The sequence below is a fragment of the Caloenas nicobarica genome, chromosome 4, assembly GCF_036013445.1.
Source record: "Caloenas nicobarica isolate bCalNic1 chromosome 4, bCalNic1.hap1, whole genome shotgun sequence".
Lineage (NCBI taxonomy): Eukaryota > Metazoa > Chordata > Aves > Columbiformes > Columbidae > Caloenas > Caloenas nicobarica.
The window spans coordinates 72,039,844-72,067,813 of NC_088248.1; the positions used below are offsets into that span (position 1 = coordinate 72,039,844).

A 27,970-nucleotide genomic window follows, 5' to 3' on the forward strand; every position below is an offset into this window, starting at 1 on the left:
GTTGATCGAGATGTTGACGTCCTGTTTTGTCACCGTCACCCGTTTTCTCAGGCCTGCGCCTCTCGAATAGTTTCCTTCAACTTCCAAGTATCAAACTTTGGGTTTATTTTATCACTAAAAGCTTAAAAGTTAAGAATGAAAAGAGTATTTTATTGATGGCTGCCAGCGTTAGGATGCGAAGGCGTGTGTATGGCTTTAGTGTTTCGTTCCGGGTGGCCACATTTCTGCCAGTTTATGGAAAGGATGTACCTGTGCCTGCCCCAGACCACAGAATCATAGAATTATAGATACGTTCCTTGGCTGCCGGGGTGTCCAGCGAAAGGGAGAAAAAGTATTTGAGGGTGAAAAGGCAGAGAACAGCAGCTGTCTTGGAGCATTTCTTACACCAGCTTGGCTGAGCTGTGCTGTGTGTTTGCATCGTTACGTGTTCAGAAGACACTTCGTTGTGAAATACCGGGTTACCTAATGCAATTTAAGAACTTTGCGCTTTTATTAATTGTTCAAATTCCACATAGATCATCTGGAAAGAGGTGGAAAAAAAAAAAAATCTGTATTTCAAAGTTTAAGCAATTTCCCTTTCTGTTCACAGGTGAAATTAAGTTTCTAAAGGACGATAAGCATTTCTGACTGGTGGCTGGCTTGAGAAGACCATCACCAAGCTGCGTGGAGACGTTCTTTGCGCTTCCACTCTTATGTCTCTAATGGACAAACACAAAGTGAAGCGGCAACGTTTGGATCGCATATTTGAAGGTTAGACATTTCCATTTCTAACGTCGACTGCGTTGCTTTGATGGATTGCTGATATTTCTGGAGACTGGAGCTCTCTTCTTTTGGTCATTCAGTGTATTTTAATTGAGTTGCACTTCCTGTTGAGATGATATTAACTGGGCACAAATTCTGGTTTTGGGTGAATGCAGATCTTGACAAATAAAAGTAACTTGTGTGTGAACTCTGTACTATTCTACAGTTAGGTTTGCTTTCATCTTAGCGTTTCATAACATGTTACCCAAACGTTGTGAAAGATTGTGGTTTTATATAAAATAACAATCACAAAAGGGTAAGATGACCTCAATGCTCTCTAGGGTCTTTTTTACAGGCTTGCTTCATATACATTGATTTAACAGCCTATATCTGATCCTAGGAAGGAAGCAGAAAATAAAATGAAAGCAAAACACACCCAAAAATACCAGAAGACCCCCAAACTTTCATTATTATTAATAATATTAGTCTGGATTCTAGTGAAAGGAGTGTAACAATTTGAGTCACAAATGACTAAGTTGTATATTCCTGGTATTTTTCATTTGCTTTTAGAGCTGGTGTGAAAGGAGCTCAAGGGATAAGGTGTACTTTTTAAAGAATATACACAAATGATTTGGGCTAAATGAATTTTTATATTAAGATGCTAGCTTCTCCTTAACAGGCAAGGGAACAGTTAATTTCTTTACTAACCCATTTTTATATGATGGGAGACAGCGTGCAGGCTTCTGGGCACGTGGTCTCTGCATCACATCTAACACTAAAGCAGTGAACTTTTTTCTAGCAGCTGTGCTGGTGCAAGCAACTGATTTCTGTCCCTGTTTTTTCCCCTTTCTTTGTGCCAATATGAGGGTAACTGTATAATGAGCCAGACCGAGAAGATAACGCGTACTAAAAATAAACTTTTCTGTCGATATACTTTCCATTTAGGTAAATTCCTCAGTCCAGGTCACTGTTCAGCTGACAAGGGGGCGGTTGGAAAGGATCGACGGGGGGCACTGGGACCATTTACCCTGACGTAGCCACAGAAAGAGGCGTTTCATCAAAGTATCAAAGGGTGCAGTTCCACGTTGGTTTAGATGATTAATCCCCCTGTTAGTCTCTACTAAACTCAGCCTAGCCTGCCCGTGGTTGCCAGGCCCACACAATTCTTGTGTCCCACCTGGGCTGGCTGGCCAGGCGGTCAGTTGAATCTGCTCGCTGGAGACTAATCCCTGCTCAGAGAAATGGGGCACTGGCTGCTGAGGATGGGGAATTCGGGACGCTTGCCCTTCTTTCTGGGCAGCTCTGCAGTCGGATCAGCTGGAAATGACCTCGGGGTTTGCTGGTGCGGTGCACGCTCCTCTTCTCTGTTTGCAGCCTCAGGGTTTTAGGCATCAAGTCCCCATCCTTGGGTCTCTGTATCTGACCCCTCGATAAAAAATGCAGAACTTCAACTTGACAGAGAGCTCGATTTTTTTATTATCTTGTTTTGTTTTGGCCTGTGTTGGTGACCAGAACTGGCAAACGGTGAGGAGGATGGAGAAACCTTTCCCTTTTGATGGCAGCTGGCGGTTCGATCAGCTCAACCCGCTTCACAGAATTCCAGCCTCCCTTTAGGCCCGTTATATTGATCCATGGGACAACTTAAGAGAAAATAAAGTCCGTGGTGATGTGGGAAGGAATGTTATCAGGGACAGAGGTGACAGAACAGCAGTGGCTTCGGCCAGGCTTCATGTTCGCATCTCCTGATGCTGTTTAATCAGTGTCTTTTGTCTGCCTTGTTTTTCCCAGGCCTGCACAATTCGCTGCGTCCTGCTGGTCAAATCTGTGCGGCCGTGCACTGTAGGGAATTGGTCCAGTTGAAAAATAACGTAGGAAAAAAGGTGTTTTTTAGCCATCTCTGCTTCCTAATCCCATTTACCATGTGCTAGACAGATAGCCGCACTGGAAAAACAGAGTGGGAAGACCAGGCAGAAGATGATCAGGAGGAGAGGGGGCGAAACAATGGAAATGGAAAAATGCTTGAAATTTTGTGGTTGCAGGAATCCAATTTAGCTTTTTTAAGTGTCGGAGCTGTGTTCCGCTCTTGAGCGTCTGTGTTTTCAAATGTTCTTTGAGGTTTGTAAACACGTCTCTGGCTGATGTTTTTAAATCACTATCCCTGCAACTGCGTAAAATGGGATGAAGACTAAAGGGGTTGGTTTGTTTTAAAAAGGTTTTTCCCTACATATGGTCCTGTTGAGGTTTAAAAATTAAATATCCAGAATTATTCTCTGATATATGTGCATTCCGTAACACAACCGAAATATTTTATGTTTTAGAAATATGCGTAACATTTTACAAAGCTCAGGAAATATAGTGAGGTGTGTAGCTATTAAAGGTGGTTTATTTTCTCTGCCAGAGTTTTTGTTCATCGGTTTGTGTACCGCTTTCTTCTCTTAATGTTTCCCCTTAGAAGAACATTATTTTTAAGATGCATTTTCTTTTTATTCTAAGTTCCACTTAAAACCAGGCTACAATGATTTCCTAACTATTACTGTGTATTTTTCATGAATCGTTTAATGTGAAAACCTGTGATTGGCAGACATTAATACATTATTATATCCATAAAGAGATACTGGTGTCATTCTGGTGGTGACACACAGCGTTTCATTGCTGCCTGTATCCCTGTTCGAGGAGAGGATGATAACGAGTTGAAATTCGGTTTCTGAAAGGTGAGCAGTGTGGGCCTGGTTCCCAAAATGAAATGCTCGCGTTGGGAACACGCGCACAGGGCTGCACCCGGATTTTCTGTGCAGTTAATGGATTCCCACAAACGCTCTTCTAAGTTAGATAATTGCGCATGCACAATGTTATTGAGTTGAATGGCTTTCCTGTGGCTTTAGGTAATTTGCACACTTACTTACAGTAACTAATCATGCAAAATAAGCAACAAATTGAACAGGCATCACTGGATTTACTATCACTTGTGGGTATGGTAGTAGTACTACTAAATTTCAGCTGATACTCAATGCAGAAAAAAACCCCGATTGTACTACTTTGGCAGCAATTAGTTATCTTTTAATGTAGCTGAGTAAGTAATTTTGTCTCTGAGGTACCTATGATACCCTTCCGTGATTTCTTAAATATGAAACGGAATGTTTGCTTTAAATCCTGAAGTTGTTTGTGGTTGTATTATCGTACCCATTTCAATGGTCTGCCACGTTCTTATGTGTATCATTTCAAAAGGGTGGTATAAAATGTGCTTTGTCGTCCCAGTTTATAGAGCTCTATAAACTGGAGTTGACTTAGATGAAGGGAATTGAAGATTGTCCCTTGAAAAAGCCAGATATTAAATCCTGATTTCTAACTTGCACTGGTGACTGTGAATTACACTTAGGCATGAAGACACGGTTCTAGGCACTCTGAGATGCTAATATTAAACTTGCTTCACAATTTATAAAATAACATTCAGGATTCTTCCCTTGAAGATAAATAGTATCATGGCATGTGAAAGATTAATTAGTTACTGATGATATTGTTCTTTGTCCCCCTCTCCGGTGATGCTGGTGATTGCAAAGCATAATTATAGTGGTATACATTTGGCAGAACAGTTGGAAGTGTCACAGTGCAAAAATAAAATGTGTTCATTTTGTGGGTAATTTGAAAAATTCTAAATGTTTTTTGGCATTTTGAAAAGTTGTTCTCTCTAATTAAGGTATTATTGTACATTATAGTGTAACAGAACTGTAAACAACACTGTGTATTTGTGTGTATTCTAGAAATCCTTAATTAAATGTGTGTATGTTCTACTGACCATTGCTTGGAAGGCACCTTGGGGATGTCTGACCTCTGTCGAATTTGCCGGGAGCTCATAAATTAAGTAGGAAGGCAAGAGAAGGCAGCTGCAGTGTGAAGAAAATTTTATTTCTTCTGAATTGTCTGTGAACAGGCTTGATGAACAGAGCGAATTTTCTCTAAATACATTATATAATATGTAGTGCTCAGTCAGCCGCTGCTTTTGGGGGGTTTCCAAGCTTTAGGAAGCTCTTTAAAGGCGAGAGCTTACGGACGTCGCTGGAACGAGGAGGACGGAAGGGATGTCTCCTCTTGCATTTCTTCTTGCTTGTTCACACAGGTATTAGGGATTAAACCACCGCGCGATACCGGAAACGTAACTGCAAAACGGTGAGAGTGACTTTTCCAGTTTGATTGCTCGAAACCAGGAATTTCTTCTCAGAGCACCTCGTATGTGGCATTTACAGCAAAGACTGTGGTGTGTGCAAGTACGAGTGTGTGATGACCATATATGCCCCCAAACAGATGTTAAATGTTTTTTCTAGTTCTGCTTTTGAAGAAGCAAAAAGCACCTTAGCACACCTCAGAGCTTCTCAACAATCATGTCAAGTCTTTTTTTCCTTTTTAGGCAACACTGGTATATATCTGAAGGTTGTTCTTTAGACACAGATTGTCTCTTCCTTTTTAAAAGTGTCCAGAAGAAAACTTGAGCTGTATTTTAGCTATTTTAACAGTGCTGCTTTATTACCTAAGAGGAGTTGGTCAGAATCATAAATTAGAAAAGAAAGTGCATATCAGTGGGATGAATTTCTGAAATTTCAGATAAAATCTCTCATCTTTTGCTTTTATGAAGGGCAGCCTTTATTTCGGAATGTCCGATTACTGGCAAGTACCCAAGCGTTGTACCCTTTGAAGGACAGTAGAAGTGTGCAATAAAGGAATAGTTTCTTTTCAAGGATACGGTCTAGGCTTTCTTTCTGTATAAGAAAACATCTGTGTTTTTGAAGCTTCTTTTTCTGCTTGTGGTGCTAGATAGCTTGAGATTTCATAAGATGAATCCTCATAGTTGATGTGGTATATTGATGGTTCCAGGAGGAACGCAGAGAATAAAGCAGATGTGAATTGAATTTGGTTTTCTTCTTTCCATACTCTTAAATAAATCTTGAAATACAGAGTGATTTAGTTTAAAAATCACATTCTCTTTCCTGATTTTTTTTTTCCCTTGTGCATGTAATAGAGAGCTTGGCTTCCTAACAAGTGCAAAGTACCAGATTGACAAATACCAAGTGTTATTTCATGACCACCGATGGAGCCTATCAGGCTTGTGTAAACTGATTTGACCCACTGCAGTTGTGAAATTAGGCACTTAAGGCAAGTTTTCTGCTTATTAATGAGGGAGATGGCCCACTTTGGCAATACTTGGGTTCTCCCTGAATTTAAAAAAGGATTTTTGCGAAAGTTGGTATGTACTCTGTAAGTTGATCTGTACATAAAAGGAAGGAGGAATAAATGCTTCCAGACAGTGAGCACACTTATCTTTTTCTTATATAAGTGGGAATTGCAGATGTCAAGTTCTTTGGAAAACGAGCCATTGATTTGCTTCACTGACACCCAAATTTGAAGGTGTTGGTAGTTGTCTCACTTGCTGCAGATATGGGAGAAAGAAAGGAAAGAAGAAAAGGTGCAGTCGTAAATCACATAGTACTTTATCGTTTTCTTTACGCATACTGATCTTAAGTACTAGGCATATTAAATATGCCAAGTGTTTCTTAAAAAGAGATAAATGGGCTGCCTGGTCGCTTGGTGTCTTCTTGACAGACTTGAGAAGCAGGTTTGTTGAAGGTTCAGGGCAGCAGAGGGAGCTAAAAGATTCCTAATATTTTATCATTTGTTGTTTCCTAAGTGGAAGTTTTTCCTTCATGAGGTACCAATTAACCTTCACACAAATATGATTTTCTAACCTTAAGTGCTTTCAGCAAATAAGTAAGGATTTTGAACTGGAGAAAACTCCTTTTCTACCTTGCAATCCAGTATAAATTAAGTTAGGAATCGGGTAGTAAAAGCTACCAGAATGTTTCTGCAGGAACAGCCATCAAATCCTTCAACTGTAACAAATGAAAGGGTTTAAGCAAGCACAGGTTTCTATGAATAACCCAAGCAGGATATTCTATGAGTAAACCAAGTTACTTTCAGATACAAGTGTCTTAAAATAAAAATGCATACATTCTTGTGTTTTAACAATTGCACACTTTTTTCCTGTGTTTTGCCCATAAGAACCTTGAAAATATTTTTGAGTGTCAAATATAGAGGAGTAGGTAAAATATTTGATCTGTTGTATATGAGATTTCTTCAAAGAACAGGGAGGTTATTCTAAGGACTAAGATAAGTTGACTTTGAAAGAATAAAACAAAAATGATGCTGCCATGAAGCGTCATATAACAAGATCATTTGCCACTTACCACATGGTAACATCAGTTATCTGTATATTTGGCGTCTGCTTACCCCAATGCAAACCCATTACAATTATAGTTGAAATGCTTATGCACAGGCTTATGTTTGTTTTTTTGTTTTTATCTGTAATATTCAGTATTTATGGCGCAAGGTATTTCTGGCTTTCCTTTGGATTGCTGCAGTAGCCTGCTTTTGTGATTTGAATCTTCATTATGTGGTACCCAAACAGCTTTTGAATTTGCATGCACTTAAGCTACTACAATGTCACAGAGTTATTACTAGTAACAATGCAAGCTGTATGAAAAGAAAATTAGCTTAAAAGCCCATTTTGCCCTAAATGACGCTGAGCAGTAGTTGCTAATGAAAAGCGTTACTTTAACGAGAAAACTGGGTGGGGAAGAACTACAGAGAAAAGAACCTCCATGAGATTTTTACTTTTTGCTGAAACATTCAGGTCACTTATTTAAGTTATGGAAGTTTTAAAGAAAAGTTGTGATTTTTGTGGTGTCTAGCATTCCTAATTTTATCTGTGGAGTTACATTTTCATTGGTATGTTGATAAAAAATACACTGCTTGCTTGTGAGAGACAGCAGCTACATTCAGCTATGATACATCCAGAACACTACATCTTACTGCTATAACAAAGTCAGAATAGTTTTATTTAATATTAGTGTCAAAGACACTGTTAAATACAGTAAAAAAAAAAAAAATACATCCAGACACTGAGTTTACAGAGTTGTAATAATTGTATTTGTAATATCATATATATTTGAATCGGAGTCCAATACTTAACCACATCTCATCATCTAATTCCTGAGTAATCTTCAGAGAATTTAAAAAACTTTTTGGACTAGACGTTTAGCTTTTATACAGTGCAGATGAGCGTCTGGTAAAACTTTTAAAAGCTTTAGAAGTGTAAGTACTTGGTGGTAATATACACTTATTTCTGCCTGGGGTCAGGGAAGATGCTCTGCAAGCCCCAGATTTATACATTGCTTCACACTGTGCTCTGGAAACCTGAACTGTACAAAGATTAAGTGTCTAGGTAAACACACTGAAAAATTTAAATAGCCATCTAATTAAAGCAGCCATGTTCAGCTTTCATAGAGGCAGTTCCCATCCTTAGGGAACTGCAGTCTGAGATGCAAAAAAGGCTTTTATTTCGTTTCCTCCCTCAGCGCAGTCAGGATGGGACTGTGATTATGCGAGTGGAAACAAGAAAATAAAAGCGGAGGCGATCTTCTAGTGCTGGAGGCGGCTGCTGCTCTGTCCTCATCCCATGAATCACAGAATCACAGAACGCTAGGGACTGGAAGGGACCTTGAAAAATCATCCAGTCCAGTCCCCCCACCAGAGCAGGAACAGCCAGACGAGGTTACACAGGAAGGTGTCCAGGCGGGTTGGAATGTCTGCAGAGAAGGAGACTCCACAACCTCCCTGGGCAGCCTGGGCCAGGCTCTGGCACCCTCACCAGGAAGAAGTTTCTTCTCAAATTTAAGTGGAACCTCCTGTGTTCCAGTTTGTACCCATTGCCCCTTGTCCTATCACTGGTTGTCACCGAGAAGAGCCTGGCTCCATCCTCCTGACACTCAACCTTTATATATTTATAAACATTAATGAGGTCACCCCTCAGTCTCCTCTCCTCCAGCTCCAGAGCCCCAGCTCCTCAGCCTTTCCTCACACGGGAGATGCTCCACTCCCTCCATCATCTTCATGGCTGCGCTGGACTCTCTCCAGCAGTTCCCTGCCTTCTGGAACTGCGGGGCCCAGAACTGGACACAATATTCCAGATGAGGTCTCACCAGGGCAGAGTAGAGAGGCAGGAGAACCTCTCTTGACCTACTAACCACCCCCCTTCTAATACACCCCAGGTACCGTTGGCCTTCTTGGCCACAAGGGCCCGGTGCTGGCTCATGGTCACCCTGCTGTCCCCCAGCTCCCTTTCCTCTCCCCTGAGGTCGGTGCTGAACGAGAAGGTGTTGCAGAGATCTCCCTCCTCCTTAAAAATGTCATTGGGATCTGATGGACAGGTCACTTTTAATTAAGAAACCTGTGTTTATCTCTTAGCTCTTCCAAAGTCAGACACTAAGTTAGAAAACAAAAGTTGCCTCTCGGCCTCTGTGCCTTTTCTTTTGCTTTGGTGAAAAACACTCAGAGACTTCTAGAGTTACCATCATATAAATAGCAGCAGGTTGTTGTAATACTCTTGAAATCCCTTTAAAAACCAAGGTTTTGCTAACTGACAGGACCTGGCGTTTGCAGCAGGTAAAACGCGCCCGTTGCTACCACTGTAGATCCAGACCCCTGCAGTGGTTCATCACCCTGCTCAGAAACTTAAATAAAAGTTCCTTCTTCCTTCCCCTCCTGTGAGAACTAAATTTAAATTGCTCATGACTTTGAGTATTTTGTTTGGGTTTTTGTGCATTTTGTTTTTTGGGGTTTTTTTGCTTGTTTGGGTTTTTTTTTTTTAAGCCAAAAATTAGCCATTCAAAATTACTGATTTCCTTTTTCCTGGTGCTTGTTTTTCAAAGCAGCATCCTATGTGCTGAATTTCCAAACCTCTAATTCTGCCGATTAAATGGAGATGCACCAAAAAAAACCCCAGTAAAAATTACAGGCAATGGCATTAGGACAGAAAAAGACGAAGAGGAAAGACTCTTTATTCTTTTAATCCTACCTGTATTTTTCAGATAGTTTCTCTATGTGCTAGACGATGACACTCAAATACAAATAGACTATGACTCCTGTTAATATGTACTTAAGAATAATCATAAGTGTTAATTAAATACATGAGAAATGTCTCTTTCTGTCAAGGAGTGTACATTTGAAGAAGGAGTTTTATTACATGCTAATAAAACTTTTTCCCAGGCAATTTTATCACTATGTCTTGCTCCCTGCTCGCTCTTTCTTTCTTGAAGATTACATCAAGTCGTACCCATGTGGTTTTTTTCTGGGTATCAAATCCCACTTAGGCAGGTGTTACTCAGTCTCCACAACATCTGCCAGTCATGTTTTGTTGTTTGTAGTTTATCTAACCTGCAGATGGTCATGTTTGCCTGTTTGTGCAGCGCTCCACAAACTCCCGTGCTTGTTCCCCCAGCGCTGCTCTGCGTTCGCATGCAGGCACCATCAATTTATCAAACTCAAATAATTTAGGAACAGTTACTTCTTCTTGCAATAAACAAAAGCAGCTGCACTCTTAGCTATCCTTATCTGCATGAATGCATGGATTGTAAAGGGCTTTTCTGACAAACAAGACAAAAGTTTAGAATTTCAAACTGGAATTTAGGGCATGTAAGTCAGAACGACTAGACACTGATGTTTAGAAACAATATAATAATGCAGAGAATGAATTAGTTACCATAGTAACTGCTTTGTTTTAATAATTTGGTGGGGCAATGAATAGAAGGAGCTCAGAAAGAAGTAGTAGGAATCTTAATTACATGTTGTGCAACGTGAGTGGCTTTGTTCATGAATATTGAAATTAATTTGATTTTATAACAGATTGAAGAACGAGTGTATCAGTTTTACTTTGGAATGGCAGTAAGAATGATTTACAGTTGTTTTTTTTCATTTGTTTTTTTCCCCCCTGGTAAAAATATGATCACATTTTACATTTTGTTATGACAATGCAGATTATCGATTTCTTAACAATAAAACGTGCTCAATATGTTGCATTGTAAGCGTGACTTCGATCTACGTGCTGTGATTTGTTGCCTGGCAGTTGTTGGCAGCCTAGCAACGTGATTCAGTCCAGATCTGTAAAAGGGTATAGACACTCAAAGTTAGGAGTGACGGGGAAGGTGTCTCAATACTTCCAAACCCATCTAAAATCATCAGCACCTTGAAATCTCTTTGTACTTTATGGATAAAATTTAAGTTCACACTTTAAGATCATCTTCATTTTCTCTCCTCTTGCAGGCACACAGTTTAGTGTGCATTTTGTGCTTAAAATACGGCAGGATCCTCAAACAGAATTAGCTCTTTTGGAGACAGGCGCACACGTCAGCTGGACCCCGTTTTGCAGAGAGATGACAGGCAGAATTCAAGAAATTCGTGTGCGGTGCCTCCTGTCCCAGCATCTCTCATGAGGCAGCAGCTGGTGGGGTGCGAGGTACCGTGTGCTGGGGGGCCAGGATGTGTCTGGGGACCTGCTGGTGTCAGGAAAGCGATTTCCGCTGATGTCCCACCACAGCCTTTCACAAAGTGGGGCCTCTAATTTGAGTCTGTCTTCTCATCTGGATGCTTGGGGTTGGTGTTTTTTTTTTGGTTTTTGGGTTTTTTTGAGTGGGTAGATGGACAGGCACAATGACATAAGCTTGGTTTCCTTTGAAAAAAATCTCTCTCAACGGTGCCCAGATATTACATACAGAAACAAGAAGTGCCACCTTGGCCAAGGAGGCACCTTCCATCACTCAGACTCAAATCATGTTCCCTCCCTAGACCAGGGAGTCTTAAAGTTTCTGCAAAGTGGCACTGAACCAAGCTGGCTCCTCAATAGGTACAAGTGCCTGCCCAGGGACGGGGAGACTTTGGGTTCTAGATCATCACCAATCCAAAGATGATTAGTTTTTGAAAGGAAGTTTGTTACACTGTCAGTGTGGTTTACTGCTACCCATGTTCCAGATAATGTAAGATCGATTCATTGTGCCAGAAAAAAAGGGAAAACTGAGCTCGGTAATGAGTGCTCTAATTTAGGAAGGGAAATTCAAGCTTCTCTTCCTTGTTTCTAGTATGTCTGTGTACATAATTTTGTGGATGGAGACTTAAAACAGTGGACTGTCTCTGTCCTCCAAGGTGAGGCCCCCATCACTGGGCTATTCATGTCTCAGCCTCCTCCCTTCTAATCTCATAAGAAACTTGCCCTGATAAAGTATTTCTAAAACCAGAATATTATGCCTCCACACCAATGCTTTCTTCATTCTTCCCTTATCTCTTAGTTGAACCTTAATAAAATTAAATTGCGATGGTTTTGAACTTCTCTTTGGTCCTGATCTTTAACTGGAATTCCAAAATGCTTGCTACTATAAAGTTTACAAAATCCTTTCCTGGTTCATTTTTGAGTGTCAGTCTGCGAAACTTCCCAAAACGTCAGAAGATCAGACGAGTTTTGCCCCCTGTCCTTGATGTTGATGCATGAAGGGAAAAGGGAGTTCATTCCAGAGCTGAAAACATCCATGAAGAATTTTTTAGTCAGTTGCTTCCTTTTATCTGTGTTAAATGTAACTCAGTGGTTATTTTATAGGTTCCTTGTGATTACAGTAATCAACAAATGCCTGGTTGCATCCTGGAACAGTTGGTGAAAGAAACTTTAGAGCAACTCCTTAAAGGCCTTGGTATTACCAAGGTAATAGCACTAGTGATAAAGAGGAGAGTGTGGTTTTGCCGTCACATGTGGTATTTAGTTGCCTTTCTTTCCTCAATTCTGAGGTTTTTTCCTTGTTTTTCTGGTTCTCTTTTCTAATGAGGAAATAAAATAATTTGTTTCATTCATTGTTTTCTAATGTCTCCTAAAATATTCTGTGTGATGCATTAATTTTGTTTGGTGATATGGAAGTGGATTTCCATTGGAAATCAATTAGCATTAAATGTTAATTTTTAAATTTAATGTTCAACTTGATTTCCTTTGCTCTGGTTTTTATTGCATTAGACCTTTATGAATGAAAGCTCCTGCAAATATGTTCCTAAGAGCATAGTTTACCACATAGCTGAAAAATATACTGAATGCTCAATTATAGTCCTCTTAGATGAAGACGACTGGAGGCTTTTTGCAAACAGTGGTGTTGACATGGTTTAGCTGGGAAGACATTAAGTAGCATTCTGAACCAACCGTCTCTACTGACACTGGCTTACATTTCCCAAAGCTTGCAAGTCTGGAGCCTTGTCTGTCAAATACGGTAGATCAGAAAGGCTGAGAGGGTTGGGGTGTTCAGCCTGGAGAAGTCAAGTCTCCGGGAGACCTTATTGTGGCATTTCAGTGCTTAAAAGGGGCCGATAAGAAAGATGGGGACAGAATTTTTACCAGGGCGGGTTACGATAGGACAAGGGGTGATGGTTTTAAACTAAAGAGAAGAAACTATGAGAAGAAACTTCTCAGTGAGGGTGCCAGAGCCTGGCCCAGGCTGCCCATGGAGGTTGTGGAGTCTCCTTCTCTGCAGACATTCCAACCCGCTTGGACACCTTCCTGTGTAACCTCATCTGGGTGTTCCTGCTCCGGCGGGGGGATTGGGCTGGATGAGCTTTCGAGGTCCCTTCCGATCCCTAACATTCTGTGATTCTGTGTAAAGGAGAGGAGATTCAGGCTGGACATGAAGAAGAAATTTTTGACAGTGAGGGTGGTGAGACCCTGGCCCAGGTTGGCCAGAGAGGTGGTGGATGCCCCATCCCTGGAGACATCCCAGGCCAGGCTGGACGGGGCTCTGAGCAACCTGAGCTGGTGCAGATGTCCCTGCTCATGGCAGGGGTGGGACCGAATGAGCTTTGAAGGTCCCTTCCAACCCAAATGACTCTATCATCTCTTGCACTGTCTGTGTGTGATGTTCTGGAGGAAACCCATGCGACAGGCACATATTTCAGTCTCTACTCTCCGAGTTCCACATGGAAAGCGCTTCTGCCCCAAAGTTGTGGATTCCTTCTTTTACAAAACAAATACCAACAGAATTTCCATGTCAGCTCTGCTGGTTGGGCCAAAGGCTCGTCAGATACAAGTTTTGGTCTTCCCTGAGTCATGAGGTGCTGCAGAAGCGTGATTGACTTGTACCTCCTTGATGTGATGTAATCACCCAACTGGAAAGCATATTTGCTAAACAAAGATCATGGGATTGTTCCAGATTTAAGCCTTATATTGTGTACAATTTTAAAAGCTCTCTTTTAAATGAATTACAGGTAAGTTTATCCTTTTATGTTGCTAAAGTTTGACAGAAGATTTTTCAGGTAGGAAGATGGAGTTCAAAGAAAAGAATTGGTTTCTTTAGCCTCATTCTATACACGTCACTTATGAATGCTTGATTTAACAGGAGAAGTTTGCATTAATAATTGTGATAATTGAGCCCAGTTAGCACAGACAAGGGAACACTGTTTTAGTTCGGAGTACATATTTTTAATAACTTTATACTTCCTTCAGAACTCCTTTAAAGTATATGTGTGTATACATACACAGTATAGATCATTTGAAAAGGTAACCAAATATATTGTATCCAAAAATGAGATGTTTTATTAAAAACGCTTGTTTAAACGTGTAGCTGTGGTATTCCTGCCACGTCTCTCCTTGTTCTCGGAGTTACTGTGAACTCTGATGTGCTTCGAGTTTGTTTCTATTCAGATTTTTTTGTTGTTGTTGCTTTGCTTGGGTACTTTTCTTGTCCAGATGCAGTTTGTACCTGTTCACTTTTGTGTTTTTCCTTCATGCCTGAGAACTGCAGGCGTTGTTGTGGCAAAGCTGGCACTGGGTTCCTGGCATTCCCCTCCTGTTTACAACACTTCTGCAGGTCAGAACTGCCACAAAGTACAGAAATGAAAGGTTTATCGCCTTTTTTTCTTTTTCGTAGGAGCATAGGGGTATGTTTTCTGTTGAAAGTTTTATTTACTTTGATTTGGTGTTATGATTGAACTATACTGATGTCCTGCATAATATGAGATAGATATATTAGTACTATGTAATTTAAAAGGCTGCTGGATACTTCCAGTATGACTGGGCTATTTAGAGTATTTTAGGAATATTCAAATGTAGCTGAAGCATGAGACAGATCCTGACTTTGTTTGCCAGGTTTACAGATGCCTCTGCTTTTATAAACCTTAAATGGTCTTTTAAGTAAACACTTCATAAAATAGTAGAAACAGAGATTGGTAGAAAGCCCATAAACCCATATTTAGTTTACTTGGGCTACTTTATTATCTGAAAGGTTGTGTTTATATAAAACAATTTAGCCTGAAAAAGCTGCTAAAACTTCAGTTCTTAACTAAATGTATTGAAAACTGGAAACTTCTAGAGAAGTAATTCCAAGCAGACATTCCTAAACTGTGAAGGACAGAGCAGGGGGAGGGAGCAGAAGCTAAAATTATAAATAAAAGCAAGTTCAGGCTATCATTGTATCCTTGACATTAGTTGTATCATCTGTGTTGTAGATTGGCAGTAATGCCTGTCTGTTTTGCCCAACCATCCAAAACCAGATGTCATTAGGGACATACCAATACAGAGAACAATGTTTTTGGTGTTTTCTGTTAATGCCACATTTCCCTTTTTATCAATTAAATTTTAATCGCATCAGGTTTTTCTAGTAGCATTAAATTAAATTCCCCCTCCCCCCGCAAAAGCAATATTCCTCTGTTTGTGACCATTCCAGAAACAAGAGAAATGCTGACACTGTTGTCAAGATTTTGTCTTTTATGACACCTCAAACCAGGACTTTGAACCAGGTACTTTCAAGCATAGGTTTAGCGTTCAGGTGCAACTGCTTCATTGTCAGTTGTGACCTGTGATGCTAATTCCGTTTTTAAATATGTTGTCTGCAAATAGTAAGGTTTTAACTAATGTTTTTTAATATTTAACTCAACTTAGAGACACTGATGCAGTTTTATTTTACTTGCTGAAAGGTTTTCTGTTTGCTCTCTACAGAAGGTAACAGGTTTCTCATTCTGGGTTTATTTAAGAATCATATTGATCATATGACATTATCAGCAAGTAGAGAATCAGCATAGCTGCTACTAAGGCAAAAATCTATCTAGATTTGAAGTTTCAGCAATTAGTAAGGTTATTTTAAGCTACAGTTTCCATTTGAAGATGTTCCATCGATGCTTAAGATTAGTATATTTTTTTTAAATTTTGATAGAAGCATTTAGTATATGCTGGATGGGATGTTTTCAGAACTCAGTTTCTATGACGCTTAGGCATGATCCACCTCAGTTTGCTTTTCTTTTTTTTCTTTTCTCAAATGACATGACGATATCTCTTCTCCAAAAGCATTTAACTAGTTGAAAATAAAGTGGAAGAAAGTTAAGGACTGCATTATAAACCAGGGTGTCATTATCTGAATTCAGCATTAGTCAATTCAGAAGTGGTAGTGGAAAATGCATTTATTAGAGTTACAGAATTTTTAGTAAGATACCTGAGCCTACACCATAGTATCTACAAAATACTGTAAATGTTTTTGTGTAGCAACTGAGCACAAGCATGGCTAGTTGCCAGGTAAATCAAGTCATTAGGAGACTCTTAATCTCCTTTCAGATATTTCCTCTGGCTGTTTTACTTTCTTCTAGTTCTCCTTTTCATATACTTTTTTCCTGTTTCAAAAGAAGGAAAAAACAAACTAACCTCATGTTTCAGGGACACAGTAATGTCCATGATATTTTAATTAAATCACAAATTGCTGACAGTATATTGTCAGGTTATTGATCTTGTAGCTGGAGCCTAAATTGAGACTGCTGGGCTGTCTGTATTCTGGCCTCTTCAGTTTGTGAGAAGCCAAAGAGGAAAGTGAGAATCAAATTGTAAAAATAGCGTAGTTTGAATATGAGAACTCATAACAAAATTATCATAGAATCACAGAATAGCTGGGTTGGAAGGGACCTTCAAAGCTCATCCAGTGCCACCCCTGCCATGAGCAGGGACATCTGCACCAGCTCAGGTTGCTCAGAGCCCCGTCCAGCCTGGCCTGGGATGTCTCCAGGGATGGGGCATCCACCACCTCTCTGGCCAACCTGGGCCAGGCTCTCACCACCCTCAGTGTAAAAAATTTCTTCTTCATGTCTAGCCTGAATCTCCCCTCTTCTAGTTTAAAACCATCACCCCGCATCCTTTCGCAACAGACCCTGTCTGTCCCCATCAGCCCCTTTCAAGCACTGAAAGGCCACAATAAGGTCTCCTCAGAGCTTCTCTTCTCCAGCTGAACACCCCAACTCTCTCAGCCTGTCCTCCCAGCAGAGCTGTTCCAGCCTCGGATCATTTCTGTGGCTCCTCTGGCCCCTCTCCAGCAGGTCCATGTGTGTCCTGTGCTGAGGACCCAGAGCTGGACACAGGACTCCAGGTGAGGTCTCACCAGAGCAGAGCAGAGGGACAGAATCACCTCCCTCCACCTGCTGCCCACGCCGCTTTTGATGCAGCCAGGATTTTTTTAGATTTGCTGATTCGATTTGAAAATTGCCTGCTTTGGGTGTCCAAGCTACATGTGGCCTCCTATAAAGACCAGACAGGCTGTCCTTGAAAGCAGAGGCTTTTATGGAGCAGTTTGGGACTTGCCTGGAGTTTCTGCTGTTGGCCATGGAGTGTACATGGAGCTGACTGGCCAGCAGGGGTTTGGAGCAATAGCATTTCTTATTGGGAAGGTCTTGAGGAGCTGTGCCTGAAAAAGTACCTGACTCAGCCCTGCACTCTGTGCTATGGATAGTGAGAACACCAAGGCCCTTTCTGGGAATAAAGCAAGAAGATTTTGACCTACTTTCATTAAAGCGTCGCAGTGAAAATATTCTCCTCAGCCCTAGTTTAGAAAGCAGTGCTCCTCTTCCCCGCAAGCGCGTCCGCAACCCTCACCTGTTATCTGTGCAAATCTCTTCCCATTCTCAGTGTGAAAACCAGCGGGCATGGAGTGAAACTGCTGCGTGTAGGTGTAGAAAACGTTTCTTCACACACCAGGTGAGTTAGGAAACTCCTTGCTGCAGGATATCGTAGGTGACTAAAGTTTCATGAAGGTCGAAGAGGGGAGTAGGTATCTTCGTGGAAGACAGATCCACTGGGTTTGCTGAAACGCTTCCAATCCACACACCTCCTGAACTGCAGGTTCCTGGTGGCAGGGAGAGGTTCTGGAGATGAATCACTAGTCTTGCTCTTTTTTTTCATTTTCTTTTTCTCACTGTTCTTTTTCTGAATCTAGCAGCAGGAAAGAAAAACATTGTCAAGCAAGATGGACCTTTGGTCTGAACCCATCACAAGCTTTTCTTGCACCCTTGGTTGTGGAAGACTTCTTGCCCAAGCTTAGTAGAACTTTGGAGGGTCGTTCTTCTGTTCTTTGAGGCTTCCAGCCTCATTAGCCTCATTATTAGAGTCAAAAACTAAAGTAACACTGCTCACTTGCAGCGCATCAGTATCTTCACCCAGCATATCAATGTCTTGGACCTCGGGTACCTCCTGCTGTGCATTTCTAACACTTTCCCATTAGGACTGTCAGTGTAATAAACAATAACGCTTTTCATAACTTCAGATATGTATTTTATAAGTGTCGTAAGAAATATTAACTTTAGAGACTGCTAGCTCAGAACAGCTGAAGTGTTTCAAGAAAGAGAAGCAGGATACCTAAAAATAAAAAATAAAATTTTAAAAGTAGCCCTCTGGGTGGTAGGTACCTGCAGTAATGTACAACATGTGGATGACATCTGTAACAAATCTATGACCAGATCCCTAGAAGTGGTGTGGTATGTGATAAAAGATACGGGAGATCAGAACAAGGCTTAACCAGCTGTGCTTCAAGTCCTTGTGGAAGCAATTTCCCACTGTAGCTGTTTCCTTACCTATGAAATGATGATAATACTTGCACTGTCCAAGGCTTAACTCATTATTGGTTTTACAGCAAGGTGAAAAGTCTATATATAGCTTAAAAAAGCCCTGACAAACTATTATAGATTAAAGCTGCTTAGTATTTAGTAATTTGCCTATCCAAGTAGCTGTCTCTATTAAGGAATAATTGAAACATATTTACAGAGAAAAACTGAAAGCAAACAATAGCATTATCAAGCTAAAAAGCTATAACACTTAATGATTGTATACTTACTTCATGATTCAGCAGTTGAGCTGTTTTTGTGCATGTAAATGATTTTTACCTAATGGATTATTGCAGCAGTTCGGAGCAAGCAGCGCAGGACTCTGCGAAGGACACACCTTGAGGACACTGCAGCAGCAATATTTTGCTGTGTCACTAGATTTTATCGTGCGTAAAGGACAGATTTTTTTTTTTTTTTTTTTTTTAATACTCGTGAGTTTTCAAATGGAAGCCACTGTTACATTTCTGACTGATTTCAAATATGCTAGCAGGGTACAGTAATTCCAAAAGTTCTTAAAAACAAATGGGTTCTATTAGTACAGGTTTTTTTATCCTTTTATTTAAATACTGCCTCATCAAGTGTTGAACTATAACAGCAGTTATATAAACTATGTCAAGAAAATAAGGAAACTTATGACTACTTCTTACGAGAATTTTATGAGTGATATCTTTAATTTGTTTTTGTTTTTTGAAGCACGAGCAATAAAAATGTAAGTGGATTTTGGTTTACTGTTACAATGCTCTATGGTTGTCAAGTGCTATTACTAAACAAATAGTAAAAATACTCTGTCAATTTTATTGCTTTAGTAATACAGTTACAAGGACCACTTTGCTAGACTTCTCCAAGATTTGTAACATGTTTGAGAGTTAGTACATACAAGTAATTTCTCAGGTTTGGGCTGTATCCAGTATTTAATGAAAGTGATCTTTCTAAACAGCCAGAGATTTAGGTACTAGATAAGGGAGGTTTGGTTTCATTAGGATCAGAATTATCTCTGGAAAAAAAAAAAAAAAGTAATTAGCAGTAAATTGCGTTGAACTGAGTATCATACCCTAAAATAGGGACTGTGATGCAAGTAATAATTAACAGGCACCTACAAAAAAAGGAGGTGATGTGTCATTTCTAGAAGAGTTTATCAGTCTTGGAGATGGTCTCGATTACAACTCTCTGTTTGTGCCAAGCGTTCTTTATATCCCTAAATGTGTAAAATCTGCATGATGGGGCTATAGGCTGCACAAAACAGTGTTGTGTTAAACCAGATTTTTTTTGAAGAACATCTTTCTACTGCACTGATAAAGTTGAGGGAAGAATGGGGAAATATCCAGTAAACTTGTAGCATTTCTGATTGAGACTTTAATGTTGGTCCAACAAGTAACAGAGCTACAGAGAGATGTGAAGGTGCATAGAATTAAGCTGGTATAACTGTTTGCTTTGGCCTTCCCCCAAACATCTACACGATAAAAGGAAACTTTTGTTGAACTTAAAGAGTCAAAGAAATCAAAACAAACACGCCTACAGAAAAAAACTTCATCCCCAACTGAAGGGTAACTTTCTGGTTTACTGCAATGTGATCTCTCAGGTTGCTGAAATATAATTAATACTAATACACAACTTGGGGTTTTGAGAAGATGCTGTTTCATGCCTCTATTCCCCAAACTGTATTATCATTTTCACTACCGGTGATCGCGGTTGATCATCCTGCTGGCGGTTTGGGTGCGGAGACACTGGTTTAGCACCCGTGGGGTGGATGTACCTTTTGACTGTGATCCACAGAAGAAGATTTGACAAATTCTGTGGAGATTTGCCATATGAACTCTGTATTTCTGATTTGAATTCAGAATATTGTACCTGAATTCAGCAGCGATGTGATGAGCCATAGCGAAGCTAGCTTGCTCACGAGTGGAAGAAGAAAGGTAGTCAATGACTTTTACTTGAGATAAAATGATCTGGAAGTTTCTATCATTTCCAGGCAAATATAAAGCAACTTCTAATTTTTGAGTAAGGCACCTTGTTTAGGCTCTTCAGGTGGTAGGAAGGGTCTGAGCCTAAGGAGCGCTGAGATCAGCTTCTATGGATCTGAAATTTAGACGGGAGAGCAGTTATTCCTGAAAGCTGCTCTGTTGGCTTTGTCAGTTTATCTTCACGATAGAGGTGTCTCCCTTATTCCTGTGTCCAAGTGCATTCTTGACTGCGCTGTATTTTTAATATTGAGAACAATATTTTCTGAAGCTCTGAAAACAACACTCCTTAAAGTCAGGATGTGTGCTTATTTTGCCAAGCACGGTGAGGAAGAATATGTTGTGTATTTATGCTTAAATCTAGGTTTTGCAGTCATGTTGATATTTCTATCCACACTGCAAACAATTTTTCAGGATTTGACGTTACTTGGATTGCTTTATACTTTAATTTAAACCCTTGTGTGTCATGATGGTAGTACCAACAATTATTCTGTATTTAATTTTCATTTGGAGCTCTGTCTTTTTGTGTGTGTTTGACAGTTACATGTTTCAGTTATGGTTTACATACCCTTGCTTTCCTAAGTATTAAACTGGTTACAATTCTGAAATACCTACTTTCCCCACTTAGTCAACATACAGCCATTCTTGGGTGTTCTGCCTACCCTGTTCCCTTCAAAATAAGTCACGTATATATATATTTGTTTCCCTTTAAGTCTGATATTTTGGTGGCCCTTCTTCCTCCTTGTATCAGAATCCATTTGTATCATCTCAACTGATTTTACCAACAACCTGATTGCTTGTGCTCCTTCACACACTGAAGTAACATTGAATTATGGGTTGTATCAGTTTGCGTGACAGATAAAAGGAAGAACATTTCTTATGTATTGAATGAGGAAGTTCGTACAGTTAAAACATTGTGAAGACATGCCATCTGCAAAGAAAGAAGACAGAATTTTCCTTGAGAAAATCAAAAGTAAAATGCAGCCTGCATACCCTGTCAGAGCACTGGCATCACTTGTACACGGTACAAAAAAAGGCACCCCAAATATATTTCAGATTTTCAGGTAGATATTTCACTTCTAAAACTGGCACAAAATAAAAAATGTTGGTATAAAAAAATTGCGTATTTGTAGGTAGGGAAGTGGTGGAGTCACCATCCCTGGAAGGGTTTAAAAGGCGTTTAGACGAGGTTCTTAGGGACATGGTTTAGTGCTAGAGTCAGGTTAGGTTATGGTTGGACTCGATGATCCTGAGGGATCATCTGAAATGATTCAGATTCTACACATGGACAAATGTACAGGAACAATTCTCTGAAGCTTCAGCCTCTACTTAGGTCCTTACCTCAGGGACCTGCCTGGCCAGATTCCAGAGCTGCATGTCTTCTGGTCGGTATTTCTTCTGTGTGTGTTTATATTTTATATATATTTTCCACCTGGGTATATCGATGAGGCAGAATGCGTGCTCTGATTAAGCACTTTGGATCCCATCTCCAAACTCTGCTTTAATTACTATTGTTTGCAGGGCCGGAGTGCTGTGTGGAGTCTCCTTTTCTTGTCTAACCTCAGGCAGGAAATAACAGCAGATGGGTTTCACCGGGCTGTTTTGGCAAGGAGTAGCGTGAAAATAGAAATAAACCTTATTACATATGTGCTTCTCAGCACGATGCTTGTAATGTGCAATAAATATCACTAAAAAAGTGCAAACTTTCTGCCAGTTAACCATTAATCAGGGAAAAAAAAAAAGTTTAATAGAATGAGCTTGAGAGCAAATACATCTTAACCTTTACATTAAAAACTGATAGTGAAGTGTTTTGTTTTTTTCCTTGTATGTAGACATGTGAGACAGTGTATCTCAATGTACTGTCATGAAATAAAAGATATAGTTATGTGTTTTTCCAGAAACAGAAAACCTACTGTTGTGTGAGCCATATAACAAGTATGTGATATAGAACAGACTAAAGGAAGTAATGTAAGACAAAATGGCCCATCTATATTTTTATTGCTCTCAACAAAACCTGTTTTCACAAATTACCCATTAACGTTTAAAATAATCTGCTATTTGCCAATACATGTAAATCATGTAGGCCTGTAGATATTCAGTGTATTCAGGAAAGCTGTAGCATGTTTTCTGAGCTTCAGATGATAAATCCTTTGGCAAGGCATTTGAGGTGCTAGAAGTTGATAAATCTGTAAAATACTTCCAGCTGAAGTGGAGGAGATACAGGTTGTCTTTGGTTGCCTATAAGGGATACGGGTCCTGGGTACATCGGTATCTCTGCTGTTTATCCCGCCACATTGGAGACGCACGGGGGAAAGTTTCAATGATTTATCCGCCCTTTAGGCTTTTTGGAAACAAACATATCTCTGTCACTGAAAAATAGGTTTCTATTGCCTAAATTGAACAGTATTGTCATTCCAGATAGGCTAAACAGCAAGTTTTGCCATATAAAGCATTTCCTATGGGTTTTGTTGTCTGCGGTGTGCTAGATTCTGCGTTACCTGTGTCGTAAAGAGCTTATGGAGGGCTGGAGAAGTAGGAAAAAAGTCCATCTGCTTCCATTAAAGAAGCAATAGTTAATAAATATATATACAATCCAAACCTTTCCTAATGTATGTAGAGCTGCGATGAGCAAGTGAGCAAGTGAAATGAGCTGTGTTGACCTCTTGGTGAGCAACCAGTTGAAGCTCAGGAGCATTTTCAATTGAGATGTTAATGCTTGAGATCGTTCCGGTTTCTCAATCAACTGGTAGTTTCTTTTGGAGTCAAAACAACGGCTGAAACCAAAACAATGTCAGCTCTGCAGTCGGTTTATTATGGGATTACGATAGATCTGCAATGTTATCTCAAGACTATTATTAAATATTAATTGACATTTAGTTCTACTTAGTTTTAATAGAAACACTTTGCTGTTGAGAGTTTGTTTTGCAGAGCAAAAGGAAAAGCGTATTTGTGTACAGAGATGCAGAGGCAGGTTTAGCGATGTCTGATCTAGTGCTACATCCAGGGGAAACAGCTGTGATTTAATGAGCACAAAGCCAACTGAAGTTCATAACTGCGACTGTGATTGATGCCGTTTGTTGGAAGGGTTCAAGAAAAACCTTCTTGCCCTGCACATGACTTCAGAATTTAACTGCTGAAGTAGATCGTGCCAGGAAAGAGGGTTGTGGCTGCAAAACTTCGGAGTCTTTGAGTTCTATGTAATAGTGTAATTAAAATACAACGTTTTGTGGAACGTGCCTCAGCGGAGGTCCTACGTCTCTGCATGACTTCTCTGCAGAAATCCCACCCTTCTGGTGATAAAGATGTTGTGGCCGCTTCAGCCGAGGATCCTCCTCCCGGGAGAGGTGGCGATGGTGGGTTCATCTGGTGGGTCCATCCATGCGACTGCTCAGATCTGCCGCTCCGGATCCAGCGCCTCTGGGGTGGCCTCGAGCTGCCGTAACGATCCTGTGTGATTTTAATGATCCTGTGTGATTTAACGGTACCGCTTGATCGTTGTAGGGATAAGGAGACAGGCACAGGCAAAGACTTTGGTTTGATGCCTTGGTATTGGCAGCACTTCTGAAAATGGTTAAATCTGCTTAATTTATCTTTTTTTGGCAGAACCTTTATTTATTTATTTATTTATTTATTTATTTATTTACATTTTAAGCGGTTCTGAAGACTCCGGCATGCCGAAGGCCGCAGTGCGGTGTGTGGGGCAGCCTCTTGCACCTCACCAGAGGAGTCTTCACTCCTCATTTCTAAACCACTGTGTTATTTCAAACTCCAGACATTCTCTCTTATTCAAAAAAAAAAAAAAAAAGCCTCAGCTTAGCCCTCAGCACTTACAAGCATTGTGTATTTTACAGAATACTAAAGAGCTTATTGTGAATTAATTCAAGACTCATAAAAATTAGTATTTGCTGCTACCAAGAATTATAGGCTTTTATTATATGAGCTACCAAAGTGAAGAAACAAGCTAAGGTTTGTTTTTTGCCTGTCTCTTGAAGGTCAGTGAGACCTTGGTGTTGGAGTCAAGCACCCACAAAGTGTGAGTGTGTTTGTGACTCCAACCACAGGGGCCGATTCCTCAGCGCGCACCCAGTTTTGTTAAAGACCTTGAGCCAGAACATGTTACTCATGACCGTCTGCTGAATAATGGTGTTGTGGAGACCAAATGTGGTCCTTGTGTAAGCAACCGCAGGCACAATTTCATTCTATGTTTCTTAATAGTGCTTGGATGATCATGGGATGTGCTTTAGCAGTCCCTGTGATATGCATAAAAACAAGTGAAGAGAATTTTCTGCTCTATCAGTATGAGTTCATCACTTCTGAACAGTTTAACAAGTGAGGTGAAGAGACGATCATGTCAGAGGGGGATGTGAAGAGTATAGAGTACTCATCCTTAGATACACTATGGAGCAAAATTAAAAGAACTGAAAGCCAATGGCTGCAGAAGAAAAAACGGTACCAACAAATGCTGAAAGAATTGAGGCTGAATGCTGGAAGAGGATTGCCGATGGGCAGAGCACCCAACGTCCGCATTGTGATTTAATCCCGGCCGGCAACGAAGGCCCACGCAGCCGCTCGCTCACCACTCCCCAGTGGGAGGGAAGAGCGAATCGAAACAGTAAAAGTGCAAAAACTCATTGGTTGAGATAAAGACAGTTTAATATGTAAAGCAAAAGCTGTGTGTGCAAGCAAAGCAAAACAAGGAATTCATTCACCACTTCCCATGGGCAGGCGAGTGTTCAGCCGTCTCCAGGAAAGACGGGCTCCACGGTTACCTGGCTCACTCTGAATGTCCCCCTTTCCTCCTTCTTCCGCCAGCTTTATATACTGAGCATGACATCATGTGGTGTGGGATATCCCTGGGGTCGGCTGTCCCAGCTGTGTCCCCTCCAGTGTCTCGTGCCCCCCCAGCCCACTCGCTGCTGGGGGGTGTGGGGAGCAGGAAAGGCCTTGGCTCTGTGTGAGTGCTGCTCAGCGATAACTGAAACACCCCTGTGCTATCAACTCTTGTTTCCAGCACAGATCCAGAACACAGCCCCGTACCAGCTGCTATGAAGAAAACTGACTCCATCCCACCCAAGGCCAGCACAGTCCACCACGGCTTTCCACAGAGGGTGATGTCCAAAAAAAGAAAGATTTATGATTCTATGAAAAAAATGCAGGGATTTCATTCATAGGGAAGTTCAAGTTCATGAAAGGAATTATTTTGCATAGCTCCTATAGCATCCCAAGGGAAATCTTTCTCAGACCTGGGCTTCTAAGAAATGTGTTATGCTGGTAGCACTCTTAATACCTTATTCAAACTTTTTTCTTTATCTGGGAAAAGTGTGGATGTTCACAACTATTACGTGTCTGAGACAATCTGCACTTGCAGCAAAGCCCATTGTGATAAATGTTGTGATTCAAGTACGTTGATATATAGGTTAAATGTATAATGCTACAAGAAGAATATATTTAATCTATTAAATATGTCACCATAATAGAAGGTACAAATATCCTTCAAAAGGAGCTCAAAAGCTCAAAACCAAAACTCCAGGAAGGAAAATCTAGGAGGAAGTAGGAGGGCTACAGATCCTCATTTCTAGATGGTTGTCGGATTAGTTGCTGATCTGAGAGAGCTAATAAATTCTTAAAAGCCTATTTTAGATTTTAGTACAGTATCAACTGTTTTCTTAAATTCCTTATGGTCTCAAAATTACACCCATGAAACATGAGCTATGTTTATCAAAATATTTTCAAATTTAGATGAGGGTTGCAACATAGTTCAAAGAAGGAAGCATATATCTGGTGATGACAGTTTTTGCAAAATGATGTGAATGTGCATATTAGATATTCAGAATTTTCACTGTAAGTAAAAATAAAAGATCTTTACTCTTCCAAAAAAACCAAACCAAACCAACAAACCCACCCCAAACCACAACCCTATCATCATAACGGATTTTGACTTTAAAAATAGCATTCGTTTTTGTGCTTTAAATCAGAAAGTATATACGCTTTTCATTGTAGTAATATATTCTATCACTATTGAAAACTAGAGGGAAAAAGGCAACTGTATTGGGTTGATATCTTTTTGTTAAGTGTCTGTGCAGAATCTGGGCTTTTAAAGCACTATGGGAGTACAAAGAATAGTAAGAAATGCATAAATAAAAATAAATCTTAGTTCGTTGTTGTATAATTTTCCCTGCATAATGAATGCTGTAAATTTGGAGTTCTAATAAGTGACTAACAGAAATGCTCAGGTCACTGAGCATATAGAGACTTCTTAGTCCTCACCCCAAACCTGCCCATGGTGCTGCCTCCCCTATGAGCCCCCTTCCCTCACCCCGTGGGCTCTGGTGTGTAGGTGGCCGAATGTGAAGCTGTGCCGCAGGACCAGAGGCTCTGAAGAGCCTTGGGAGTTAATGTGATGCCCCTAAAGCAGTGGTTGTGTTGAAGACCTGCAGTGCCATGCCATGTTTAAGGTGAATATCAGGGTAAATGGATGTGTGACCAAGAGGATGGATGTATGACCCTCTCTGTTGGAGGGACAGCATTCTGCAGCATCGTAGAGGTTTAGCAGAAGCGTTAGTTCTTTGGAGGAACAGTGGTCTACCGAGACCTTGGGCAAAGCAGAAGGTCTTTGTGTTGAGTCAGAATAGTAGCACAGGAATAGGCAAATTTTAAATTACTTTTCATTGAGTGACTTAAGATATTCAGTAATTCCACTTTCCAAGAAAAGAATCATAGAATGTCCTGAGTTGGAAAGGACCACAAGGATCATGGAGTCCAACTCCTGTCCCTGCATGTGACAACCCCACAGTTCACACCATGTGTCTGAGGCCGTTGTCCAGTCTCTTCTTGGACACTGTCAGGTTGGGGCCATTGACACCTCCCTGGGGAGCCTGTTCAGTGCTCCAGCACCCTCTGGGTGAAGAACCTTTTCCTCATGTCCAACCTGAACCTCCCCGGCACATCTTCCTGCCATTCCCTTGGGTTCTGTCACTGGTCACTAAAGAGAAAAGTTCGGCGCCTGTCCCTCCTGCTCCCCTTGTGAGGAGCTGTAGCCACGATGAGCTCTCCTCTCAGTCTCCTCCAAGCTGAACAAACCGAGTGACTTTAGCTGCTCCTCATACGGCTTCCCCTCCAAACCCTTCACCAACTTAGAGGTTGGTGAGCCAAGAATGAGGCAACTTGGTCTCGAAGTACTTAAAAAACGATTCTTTAACTGGGCCATCCGGTCCAGTGTCGTGTGTCCAACAGCAGCCAAGAACAGGCCAACCGCGCACGGCATTTCTAATCCTGCCAGCCTTCAAGTTACTTGCAGAGTATGGATTTCCAAACCCGATGCAGCTTCTGTGTTGCACTCAATGATACAACTACATCTATAATTTTTTTCCCTTTCCCCAGGAGCCCAGCTGGTGCTCCTTTTGACTCCTGTGGACTTAGTTTTCTGCATTCTTGTCTGGAAAGGAGGAAGGTTTATTAGAAGAAGATGCACCAGAATCAAGTGACTGGTACCATACGGATAAAAAGGAGTAGAGGGC

General features: G+C 40.7%; 1 protein-coding gene across 2 annotated transcripts in view; it reads left to right on the forward strand.

Moving 5' to 3' along the window:
- Nucleotides 1-595: 595 nt before the first annotated feature.
- CTBP1 (C-terminal binding protein 1) overlaps nt 596-27,970 on the forward strand; it is a 187,723-nt gene continuing 160,348 nt past the window's right edge. Inside the window, exon 1 of one of the 2 annotated variants that reach the window (XM_065634239.1) lies at nt 596-750. In XM_065634239.1, coding sequence (XP_065490311.1) covers nt 693-750 — 58 coding nt within the window. In that variant the 5' untranslated portion in view covers nt 596-692. The remainder of the gene's footprint in view (nt 751-27,970) is intronic. The other variant, XM_065634238.1, reaches the window with a different exon arrangement.